We start from the raw sequence: 11,094 nt of genomic DNA on the forward strand, positions 1-11,094 counted from the left end.
CTGGATTCTTGGAGCAGGGATTCTTTCCCTCTTTCCCCCATGGTGCCCTCACTGCCCCGCCCCTTTTTGGGCTTTGTTTCACAGCTTTTGCTTCCCATCCTTGGATCCTCTCCCTCACTCCAGGAGCTCCCAGCAGTTCCACACCCTCTTTTCTCCCATCCTGATAATTTCTCCAAGAACAGAGCTGTGCATTTCCATTTCCTTCTTTTCTCCAACAAGTCCCACAGATCCAAACCTAAACCTGACACAAGGAACTCTCGGTGCCTACAAATCCAAATCCAGACCCGGCCATCCCTAAACCAGCAACTCCAAACACACAATCCTGGACAACTGGCATTCATTCAAACCTAACATTTAGGACACATCGAATACTTCAAAATTCTCAAGAAGCATCCTGTTGCCTTCAGCTCCCAGGGATTTTTGCTTTGGACTCGCATGGATTTGGGGCTCAAGGGACTTCCCTGAAAAATCCTCTGTGGTGCATGCTGGAATCCCCAGTCTCATGAATCCAGAGAGTGTTAGAGGCTTAGGCTAACCTGGGCCACCAGAAAGGGACTCAATAGTGATGAAGGGGCACTGCTGGACACCAGCCAACGGCAAGGGGACACTTTAAACACTTGCCTGAAACTTTGCAGCGATTGGGAACACCAGCACCAGGGGCTGCACCCTGATGTGCTGAGACCTGAGCAGCAGGGCTGACTTACGAGATGAATCCGGGCACTGTATGACTGACACTATCAGTATTATTTAGCTAAAAATAGATGACAAAAATGCAAACATAACAAAATTAAAGGGAGCTCACACAAGAAGGGAAGGAGGAAAGAAAAAAACCATTAACTGAGCTCAAAAGCAGAAACACTGTATCAGTGTGCACCAGCATCTTGATTTTTTATATTTAGATTTTTTCTTTGCATTGAGTTTTATCCCCAACAGTTGTCTAAGAAATAATGTTATTAGTTTTTATTGGTACAGTGCAAAAATTTGTTATGGCTCTGTGTGTGTGGCTTTGGCCACACTTGGAGAGACACAAAATAAGCACTTGGATTCCTCCAGACACATAATGGGCAACATGTGTCAGAAGCCCCCTGCGGATAAACTGCTGCTCTCCTTTGCAGTAGTGCTGAGTTCTGCAGAGTAGTTGAAGGGTTTAACCACCTTCACTGTGGGGAAGGCTGATGGACTCCTGAGTACAGGGCTGCGGTGATGGTTCTGCCTTCTGCATGTCTTTCCTTTGTGGACACAAACCAGTGGAAAAGCAAGGCCCTGAAGCAACCAGGACCCTCCTGAGAGGGCCACGAGCACTGCTCCCCTTCCAGCACCAGTGCTGAACACGCCCACCCCTCCCCTGGCCAGTGCTGCAGCAGGCAGAGGAGAGAGCTGCCTCTGGAAAATGGAATCTTGGCCCTGCTCCACCAGGTACCAGCCTCTTTCTTCACCATGTGAAGAAATGCCTCACCATGTGAGGCAATGTGTCTTCACATGAAAGATGAATCCCCAAGAGATGGGCCTTGCAGGCCCTTAGAGTGGGAGCAGCTCCCCCCACTTTTATTCCAGTGGCAGCTTGGTTCCTCCCTGGGTTGAGACTAGTGCTCCCAGGGTGAGCACTCCTGGTGACATGGCCAGGACCCCCAGCCCTGCAGTTAAAAAATGACCACAGACCCACAGAGAGAACCATAGACACAGGTAAGAAATGCTCCAGCAGGCGAGGCTGCGTTGAACTGCCGCATCCTGGGCATCGTTTTGCTGCTTCCCATCAGAGCTCTGCAGCCAAGAGGCCCCTGTGGTCGGTAGCAACCCATTTGGTGCATGTGGGACCACGTGGCAGCAAGCACAGGACATACTGGGGACCCAGGTGCAGCAGCCACACAGACATGCTGTGAGGTCCAGAGACACTGAGCAGTACAGCTACCCCATGGCACACCCACGCTGGAAGGGGAGCGGGAACTGAGAATACAGGACTGGGTCATACATCGATCCAAAGCATGTAATTCCCCATGATTTTTCCTCAAAAATTTTGAACTCTAACAGGATCAAAACCTTTGTGTTTCTCTGTGTTTAATATACAATTTTCCAGTGAGCTGGCTGCTCACAGTTTTTTTCTGTTTCACCACAAAATCGGTTGTAAGTTGTTTTTGGATCAAATCCCAAGATCTCCCTTTCCTCATGGATTCGGAAAGAAAATGTTGAAACTGAGGTGCCTATAAAATATCTGTGGAAAAAAATCAAAAAAGGGTTTGTGAGGGGAGGGCAAGTTTTTAAAATGCAAGTAATTAGATTTCAGTTCAATGAACTTCACTGTTCAGTGAAATGATATGGTAAGAAAATTATTGTATATACACACATAATATAACCATTATACATCTACTATACACATCTCAATTATATAATGTCTTACACTATTTGTAAACAACCTTGGGACAAAAATCATATTCAGTTTTGTGACAGTGCTGAATAATAAGCTTTGGGTGAATAAAAGTCAGGTTTGCTACCTTGCATGTGCACAAATCCACTGGTCAATCACAGCTAAGCCCCCATCCTTATAGAGTTTCAGCTCCTCCAGAGAGGGTTCAAACCTCACCATCTCAGGCAGCAGTTTCTTGAGCAGTTCAATCTCTTAAAAAAGGAAGGATATGAATTTATCTCTACATTATGAACAGCAACTCACTGCTATCACACAATGTGTTTGTTTAAGGAAATCCCAGGTGAACAGTTACAGAGCAAGTGACACCAGAATCTACCAACAAGTTTTACAAATTCAGTTGCCAAAATTCACAGCGTTGCAGGGAGGGAGGGGAGCCAGTGGTAATTGCTGCACTCCTCAGAAGTTACCAATCCTGAAGTGACTGTGATCTGCCTACCTTCCTCAACAGCATCAGTGGCGACAAAAACTTTTTCAAGTTTAAGCGTCTCCAAGAGGCTATGGATTTTCTTTACTGCTCCTTGCAGGGAAGGCACGTCTTCTCTGTGACCCCAAATGAAGTCTCTCCTTCTGAGATGAACCCCAAGGTATGGGCCACCTAGAGCTGTGCCTGTCTTAACCTACGAGAGAAAGATTGAAACTTTAAAACTTGAGAGCATCAATGTTCACACTGAAAAACCTGAATGCAATCATCTCTGTATTAGGCACAGAATCTCTCTAGTTGCAGACAGAAATTGTCAAGTATGGACTGGAAGTAGTTTGGGATGCTTGTTGCAACATTTAGATCTTGGGTGGCCACCATCATGCAAGAGAAACTGGAGTGCCAAATCTTTGCAAGCAAAAATTCCTCTCCTTGACCAAATAAATCCTCAACTGGCAGGTCACAGCTGAACTTTACACCCACACGTAGTGCTGAAAACAGGAAGAAATTCAAGTTTCCTTTACTGAAATGAGGGCAACAAAGACCTGGCCTTCAGAACCAGTCAGGCATACCTCAACAGACTCTGTTAGCTTGTGTCACATGGGGAGAAGAAGGTGCACGAGGAACATGTGTGTCCACCTTGATGTGAACAGAAGGGTGTTGCTCACGTGTACCTTCCAATATGTCCTGCAGCACACAGCCAGGAATACACAAATAAAATATTTGTTATGGGAAACAGACTGTTAAGGATTTTACCTTCATCTGTGTCCAGTCCTCCTTGTACTGAGTCCTGTCTGCCTCATCAGTGGATTGAAGGTATTTCTTCCTAAACTTGTCTCCCACTACACGGAGGTGTTTAGCAAACACCATGCTCCGACGGGTCTGTTGGAGTAAGAGCAGACACTGAGTCAGAAAAAGGAGAGCTAAAAATGAGTAGGTAGAGACAGTTTTACACACACAGCACTTCCAGGATACAGTTACTTCTGCAGTACTCTAAGCAACGATTTTATCCAAGCTTTAATAGTTTATTTCTAATTATCACCATATTTATAACCAGCATACTCACCTGCCCCTGCAATACACAGGTATGGGGAGGACACTGCAGTTATTTACACTACAGAACACATGATACACCAAATTAAACACCCTAGCAATATACCTCACTTCTGGAAACAAAAGCTGGGCAAACACTTTAGTGTGCTAAACACCTTTAAGAATAAAACCTGGTTTAAAAATACTATGTATCTAGCCACAGACATGCCGAGGCAATTCAGTGGAAAAATGACGAAAAAGGAATTATTTCCTTAACCTGTGAGTAATAATCTCTAAGATTCTGTGATGCAGTTACCGCTGCACACAGCCACAAGCAGCCTTTTTATTAACAGGCAAAAGAATTACAGAAATCCCAGGCTTTCCCTTTTTGTCTGCAAAGAAACAGAACGGAGAGATGCTTCTCAGAGGAACATGGAAAAAAAGAGAAGAGGCCCTGGGCCCATTTCGCAGTGAGAAAATTTTTGTTTGGACATCAGGCAAAACCACTGGGGCAATGTTTAAAGTGCCACTGCTAAGAAATGTGTGCTATAGAGCCATGTGGATTTCATGTCTCCTTTTACAGGACAAGTCACACTCAAATATGCTTGCATTTCTTTCTTTGAGAGGTCACTCTCAATGAATAATTCTTGGCTAGCAAACTAGTGTTTGGTCCACTTCTGGAAACATGCCATATCTCAAGTGAATAGCCCGATATTTACAAGACTGAGGTCCGTGTAATTTGTTTTGTAGTATCACGACAGTCAGTCAGTTTTTCTTAGGAATTTCAACTATATCAAGCACTCCATAGCATGTTCCATTTTCCTGTGTCTGAACTTCAACATTTTCTTAAAACTTTTATGAAAGGAATTATTTACCATAGACCTTTGCCTTGAAACCCATGGGAATTTTGCCTTTGAAGCCAGTGGGGAGGGATTTGGGACAATAACGAGCACTTTACGGAATTCTTTAGAAAAGACTAATCTTGAGGTTGACTAAATAAGAAACTGCTCCCTTCTGATTGTAGATCTGTTATACAGGGGAGGTCCTTTTAATCACCATGACCTGCAGCCCTAGGCCTTTAGGCACAAGACAGCAGGGCAAATTCCTGTCACATTAATCCACAGCAGCCTGAAAACCATGTTAGCACACATTGCTGAAACAGAAGGCACAAGACAAGAAACCCAAGGCAAAACTGAAGCACACATTGGTTACTGAATTTTTAGCAGAGCCAGGGAAAAAGTCTAGAGAAGCTATCTGTAAAATACTCACATTCCAATAATCTTTCCCTCCGTAGTGGTCATGAAGAAGGTTTTCAGCTCTGTCTAACATCACTGACCTATTGAAAATTGTAAAACTGAGTGCAGTTCCCTTAGGAATAGAATTTACATTATGACGTTTCTTTACACATTTGCTAAGATAAAGCACAGACTATAGTCTGTTTGCTAAAGGAACACAGGGAATGACGGACAGGCTCCTGGGAATGAGGCTCCTAGGAGACAAATGCTAGCTCTCTACAAGGCAAATTGTGACCCACAGTCTGCTAGGGAGAGAAGGGAACCATGTCACTCCCTGTGCCTGCTCTCTTCCTGATAAATGGTATCCTGACTCTGGAAGTTAAACACTAACAAGCATTAACCACCCCTCACAGTCTTTGTAATAGTTGCTATAGGAGAAATTAGATTTCCAACAGGGAGAGTGATCCAAAGGGGACAAGTGACCTGTGTGATAATGCTCAGCCTCAGAGCACACGACAGACTCTGGGAGCAAGCAGAAGATCATGAAAGCAAACCCAGAGAAGGTGTTTTCCACATGTAGAATAAAACGTCCTACAGTAAAACAACAGATCAAAGAACACAGAGACATTACCAAAATGTGTGGTAGTAGACAGCAGCTTGCCCTTCTCACAAATAAACACAGTTCAGGATTGTGTACTGGAAACATAACTGCACTATCGAAGTTCTAAGAGAAGAGATTTTGAGAGCTTCAAGTATTCCAGAGCATAAGAGATGTAGATTTAGTTTGTGAGCACACTGATAAGAAAACACACAGAGAAATGCTTCTGCTAAAAGGGATCATTATCTGCATCTCCTTCTACTAAAAAGAGAGGAAGCAAATAACCAATCAACTTTGGATTACCACTGCTGATCATCAGCTGGACACCTGCACGGAAGGCCCTAAATCACCTGGAAACAGACTAGACTGTGCTGGTGAAGAAGCAGCACTACATCTAACAGGATGATTGTAGGTGATTGAGGTTACTAATTGAAATGCATTGAAAAGTTTCCTTGAAGTGACCACACTTGAGGGGTAAAAATCCAGTCCTAGGGCAACACAACTGGTTGCCCAGCCAGAAGGGCAATATGGGAGATCAGAGCTCTGAACAATCATAGTAGCTTGAAGACACTGGCACACATGAAGATAAGGGACATCTCACTGAACATTGCCTAACAAGATTTCCTGACAGCCTTCATTAAAAGTTTTCTTAAAACTTGGCACAGAAAGGTTCTTGCATGGATTAAAAAAAAAAAGTTTAGAGACAGGGATAAACGCATAGTTCTCATTGCAGATGGAGGTCACAAGTGGAAGGTCTCTTCACCATATTCCTAAACAATCTACAGAAGGGCAGGAAAGTAGGTGACACGGCTTAATTATTTTAAATTCCTCAGAGCAGCTAAGGCCAACTATGAAGAATCAGAGAAATCTGATCACTGGCCAGTGAAGTGGCAGATGAATTCTAACATAGGAGTGAGCATAGTAAAAAACCACACTCTAACACAGGAGTGAGCGTAGTAAAAAAAACCCAACAAAACCTGGCTTCATCTAATAACTAAAGGTCTTGATGGTCAGGAATGAGGACAGTTTGATGCCAACATCAAGGCAACACTCAGAGGTCAAAATAAGGAACCTGTGTCTCAAGAATTAGCAGAAAAAGAAGAGAGTGCTTGACAGGACATGCCATTTGTACTGCAATGTAATAGGTTTACCCACACACAGTGTGCAGGATCCTGCTGAACTGGTTCCATAAGGTTTGGAGACTGGCAGTGGTGACAGCCAAAGGCATGGAATGGCTTTCACATGGAGAGCAACTAATGGAGTCAGAACTCTTCCAGGACTGCAGAGGAGACTGCTGAGGGTGAATGTGCCAGAGATGTAAAATTACATGTGCCGTGGAGTAGAATATGGAACAGCTGATGGTTTAGCATCTCTTACACTGCATGATCTAGGGGATTATTTGATGATACCTTGGAGGTATGAGTCACAAAAGCTGCCTGAGAAGGAATATAAAGGAGCTCAAGGCTATTTACTCTTAGGTTTGAGCACTGCAATCTTTAACTAAACTTACAGTTAAGTGTTTCTTGCACTGTAAATTTCTTTTTTATTATTTTAACAGAGTACAATAATTCAGTGGTGAAGTATCTCAACAGTGGACAACCCTTTAAATTCCCCTTGCTCTTCCCACCTAGCAATGGGGTTGTACAACAATTATAGAACAATATGCAGTTATACAAGGCAACTCACTGTGCTGAAGTGTTCTTCAGAAGCATGGGAGCCACAATAGAGGCAGATCCTTGGACAGACAAGCAAGAGGCATTTAGGCCTCGTGTTTCCTCATAACCCCAGAACCAGCCCCTAAATGGGAACACAAAGGATTGGTTCACAGGCTTGTATTTTAAATTAATGCCATATATAGAACAAAACATCCTAAAAAACTACATATGATACAAATAAACCAGCCACCTCCTTTATGCTGCTTTTCAGTGTAGCAACAACTTTATAGAATTAGATCTTCTCATATCAATACAACGTTTTACTATTCATGGGCTTTTTAAAAACAAAGTGAACTCCAAGCACCCAGACATCTACAGTAGGCAAATATCTCTCTGAATACAACTGAAAAGACCAGAAGGAATGCTTGATGTTACCTGTAGTAACCATGTTTGTCTTTGGAGTACATCAGCTGATCAATGCATGGTTTTTCATCTATTTTTTCTTCCCATGTTCCTTCTTTCCACCCTTCTGCATAGCCTTGTAGCACATAAACCTGTTCAATAAAGGGCCCACCTGACTCTGAACAGAAGGCAAAGCAAAGGATTTGTAAGCATTAAAACCCACACCATAAAGGTATGAACAAGCATTAGCTACAGTTAAAAATCTGCTAGAAATGCTAATATTGCACTACTCTCTCTTCTCCATTTCCCCTATAAAGAAGGAAAGGAAGTTCTGTGAGAGCCAGAAAAGCTAAAAGGGTCAGGCAATGTGATCACCTGCTATCCCACCCAGGTCTGTGTGATTTAATATGCCAAATGCAACAGAATCACTGTCACCTGGGTAAAACATACCACTGTGCTGGGTAAAGCACACAGGTTTTCAGTGCTGTAAGCAGCTGCCACAGGAGGAGTGCCTCCAAGAAAAATGCCAAGCACAAGCCCTTCTTCTCCTAAAGTTCAGGCTCTCAACAAGCATTTTCTTGGCAGGCAGGGAACAGCTCGGCCTTCAGAGCTCTTCGCAGCAGTGTGACATTTGGTGGCCTTTATTTCCTTTGCTGAACGTGTCAGTGTGCAGTGTTCACCAATCGAACATTTGGTGATTAGCTCAACATGGCATTAAATCCTAAAGGAACCAACTTCACTTTCTTATGGAAAGCCTTTCTCTTTGACACAAAGAGCAAGGGATATTTCAAGTATGTGCAGTATCAACAATGAAAAAGTAAGTTAAGGGAAGAACCTGCTTTACAGCTTTTACTGCCCAACTACCATATCCAGGAAAAAGGTGGCTTGTCTGTATTTCAACAAGCTGCCTCTCTCCTTATGGTCTTGTCATTATGGTCAAAACCACACAGAAACACTACAGGTGAATTTAACCACAGGTATTAATTGTCCATCTTCGAGAGTCCCAGAAGTCAAGGGGGCAGCAGTGCTACATCAAACAAGCTGCCAAGTAATTGGGTTATTCCATCCTAGTGACTGTGTAGCTCAGCAAAAGTCCTTCCCATCCCTCCTCTTGCCACCTCTATGATTTTTTTTTTTACAAAAAAGGATAAAAGCCCCTATAAGGACAAACCTCTTAAGAAACCATGTCAAATATTTAATTAATTGTAGATTGCATGATCCTATACTCCACCTGCAAGGAACTGCTCATATTCGATGACAGGGATGTTCTTGTTGAGGCTTGGGATATCAAAGAACTCGGACCAAGCGATCCGGACCTGGAGGATATCAGGGCTCTGCCAGTGATAAAGACGTCCCCAGGGAGGCAGAACCAACACCCAGTTTTCACTTTTCCGCAGGGTCTTTAGGAGGGAAGCAATGCGAATGTAGACATCTCTGCGAAGGTTGAACCCTTCAGGGGGGTTTACATCATATAAAAGGTATCTGGGGAGAACAAAGGAATACCATTTTTTCTGGGAGCACATTGAGGCTATTACACATTTTCCTTTTTTACCCTACAATCCTGTGATGAAACTGTGGGGAAGAAAGTTGTTCCTCTTTTTGAATTTGTGGTACTCGGAAGGGGAAGAAGTATGGGAAGGCAGAGCAGTATGTGCTGCAGGGGCCACTAGGGTCTCCTGGCAAGAGGGCACATGAAAGGAGCCTTTCTTGCAGCGGGTCAAGGAGTGAAGAACCTTGCTCATCCTGAGGGTAATGTGGAGTGCATGGTGAAAATGGTGAAACCGCGGGCATATAACCCAGGCTAACTCTTGTAAGCTGGACACAAAGGCAGGAGGGCGCGCTCCGGAGGAGAAGAAAACAATGCATCTGGGAGCTAGATAATCCCTGTGGGGTTCGTTACAACACAGGACATTCTACAGACCAAAGCTCTCGGACAGCTGAGATGACACCTTCCAAAACCGACCCAAAAAAGCACCAGTAGGCGAAGGAGGCCCTTTACCATCTGATGGCCGAGACACGGCGGGGACACCGCACGGCGGGGGAGATCTCGGGGGGCAGGACCGGCCCGCGGTCGGACGCGGCGGGGCCGCCGCTGCTCACCTGGTGCGCGAGGCGGCAGCGGCGGCGGGCAGCGAGGAGGCGGCGTGGCCAGCGCGGAGGGCGGCGGGCGGCGGCTCGGAGGCGGCGGCGAGCGACGGCGGGAGGGCGAGCGCGGCCAGGCCAAGCAGCAGCGGCAGCGCCGGGGCACAGCGGCCGCCAGGCCCCTGCGCCGCCATGCCCACGCCACGTCCGGGGCGGCGCCGACGGAGCCTCTGCCCCTCTCAGTCTCTCAGAAGAGGCCGGCGGTGAGGGGCCGCAAGCGGGAGCCTGTGAGGCGGTTCAGCTCCTCCAGGATTTGCGCTTCCTTCTGGTACATCTGCGGGAGCAGCGGCGGTCAGCAGGGGGCGAAGCCCGGTTCCCGTCACCGGGGCCTCCGGTCCTACCCATGCCGGACCCCACACACCCTCCCCGGCCCCAGCGCATCCCGCACCTGCTCCCACTCGGGTTTCGTGTCGTGCCGGTAGCCGAGCAGGTGGCACAATCCGTGGGCCGCCGTCACCTGCGCGGGGGGCGGGAGCACAACGTGTTACTGACCGAGCCCCATGCCCGCCCCACCGCCCGCCAGGCCCCAGTGGGGCTCACCGTCAGGACATCGTCAAAATCCTCCCCGGTTTCGCGGCACTGCTGGTGGATGTATTCCACCCCCAGGAAGATGTCCCCCAGGTTGTACTCGCCGCGGCAACACGGCCGCGGCAGCTCCCCCGCCTCCACTTGGTGGAACGGGAAAGAGAGGACGTCGGTGGGCTCCGGGCAGTGTCGGTAGACGCCGTTCAGTCGCTGCATCAACGCGTTGCTGGCGCAGACTAGCCCTACGTCGAAGCGGGAGGCGCCCAGGGCGGCGCGCAAGGCACACACGGCGCGGCGGAGCGGGGCCCGGCGCACGGGCACGGCGCGCTGCGCATTTCGCAGCGCCACGCTCATGGCAGCGCCGCTGCCGCCAGCCGACAGCCCACAGGGCCCCCGCCCACCACAGTGCGCCTCCGTCCTGAGGCCCCGCCCACAATCGAGACCACACCCCGTACAAGAGCCCCGCCCACAACCAAGACCACGCCCTGCACAAGAACCCCGCCCACCCTTCTGTCCAGCCCTTAATATGCCCGCCCACCTGAATCCCCGCTCACTTAGACCACGCCCACAGGCAAGGCACAACGCTGCTCCCACCCATCTCCCCGCCCCTAGCGGTCTGCTGCCGCGTAGTCCCGCCCACTTTTCCCCTGCACGCCGTCCTCTGC

At 47.2% G+C, this 11,094-nt stretch overlaps 2 protein-coding genes across 3 annotated transcripts; both read right to left on the bottom strand.

The window, feature by feature from the left end:
* Positions 1–821: 821 nt before the first annotated feature.
* POFUT2 (protein O-fucosyltransferase 2) lies at positions 822–10,038 on the bottom strand. Its single transcript, XM_030952633.1, has 9 exons — positions 9,863–10,038; positions 8,994–9,244; positions 7,796–7,940; positions 7,392–7,502; positions 5,142–5,208; positions 3,597–3,722; positions 2,859–3,039; positions 2,490–2,613; positions 822–2,209 (listed from the first exon to the last, which is right to left on the bottom strand). Exons 1-9 carry the CDS (start codon positions 10,036–10,038, stop codon positions 2,056–2,058), a joined length of 1,335 nt encoding a protein of 444 aa, XP_030808493.1. The 3' UTR covers positions 822–2,055.
* Positions 10,039–10,817, bottom strand: YBEY (ybeY metalloendoribonuclease). Of its 2 annotated transcripts, XM_030952634.1 has the most exons (3): positions 10,445–10,817; positions 10,293–10,361; positions 10,039–10,178 (listed from the first exon to the last, which is right to left on the bottom strand). In XM_030952634.1, exons 1-3 carry the CDS (start codon positions 10,781–10,783, stop codon positions 10,092–10,094), a joined length of 495 nt encoding a protein of 164 aa, XP_030808494.1. In that variant the 5' UTR covers positions 10,784–10,817; the 3' UTR covers positions 10,039–10,091. The 2 variants fall into 2 exon arrangements, with proteins under 2 accessions (XP_030808494.1, XP_030808495.1); XM_030952635.1 differs by lacking the exon at positions 10,293–10,361 and having other exon boundaries at positions 10,042–10,178.
* Between the last annotated feature and the right edge of the window lie 277 nt (positions 10,818–11,094).

The sequence above is a fragment of the Camarhynchus parvulus genome, chromosome 7 (assembly GCF_901933205.1).
Source record: "Camarhynchus parvulus chromosome 7, STF_HiC, whole genome shotgun sequence".
Taxonomy (NCBI): domain Eukaryota; kingdom Metazoa; phylum Chordata; class Aves; order Passeriformes; family Thraupidae; genus Camarhynchus; species Camarhynchus parvulus.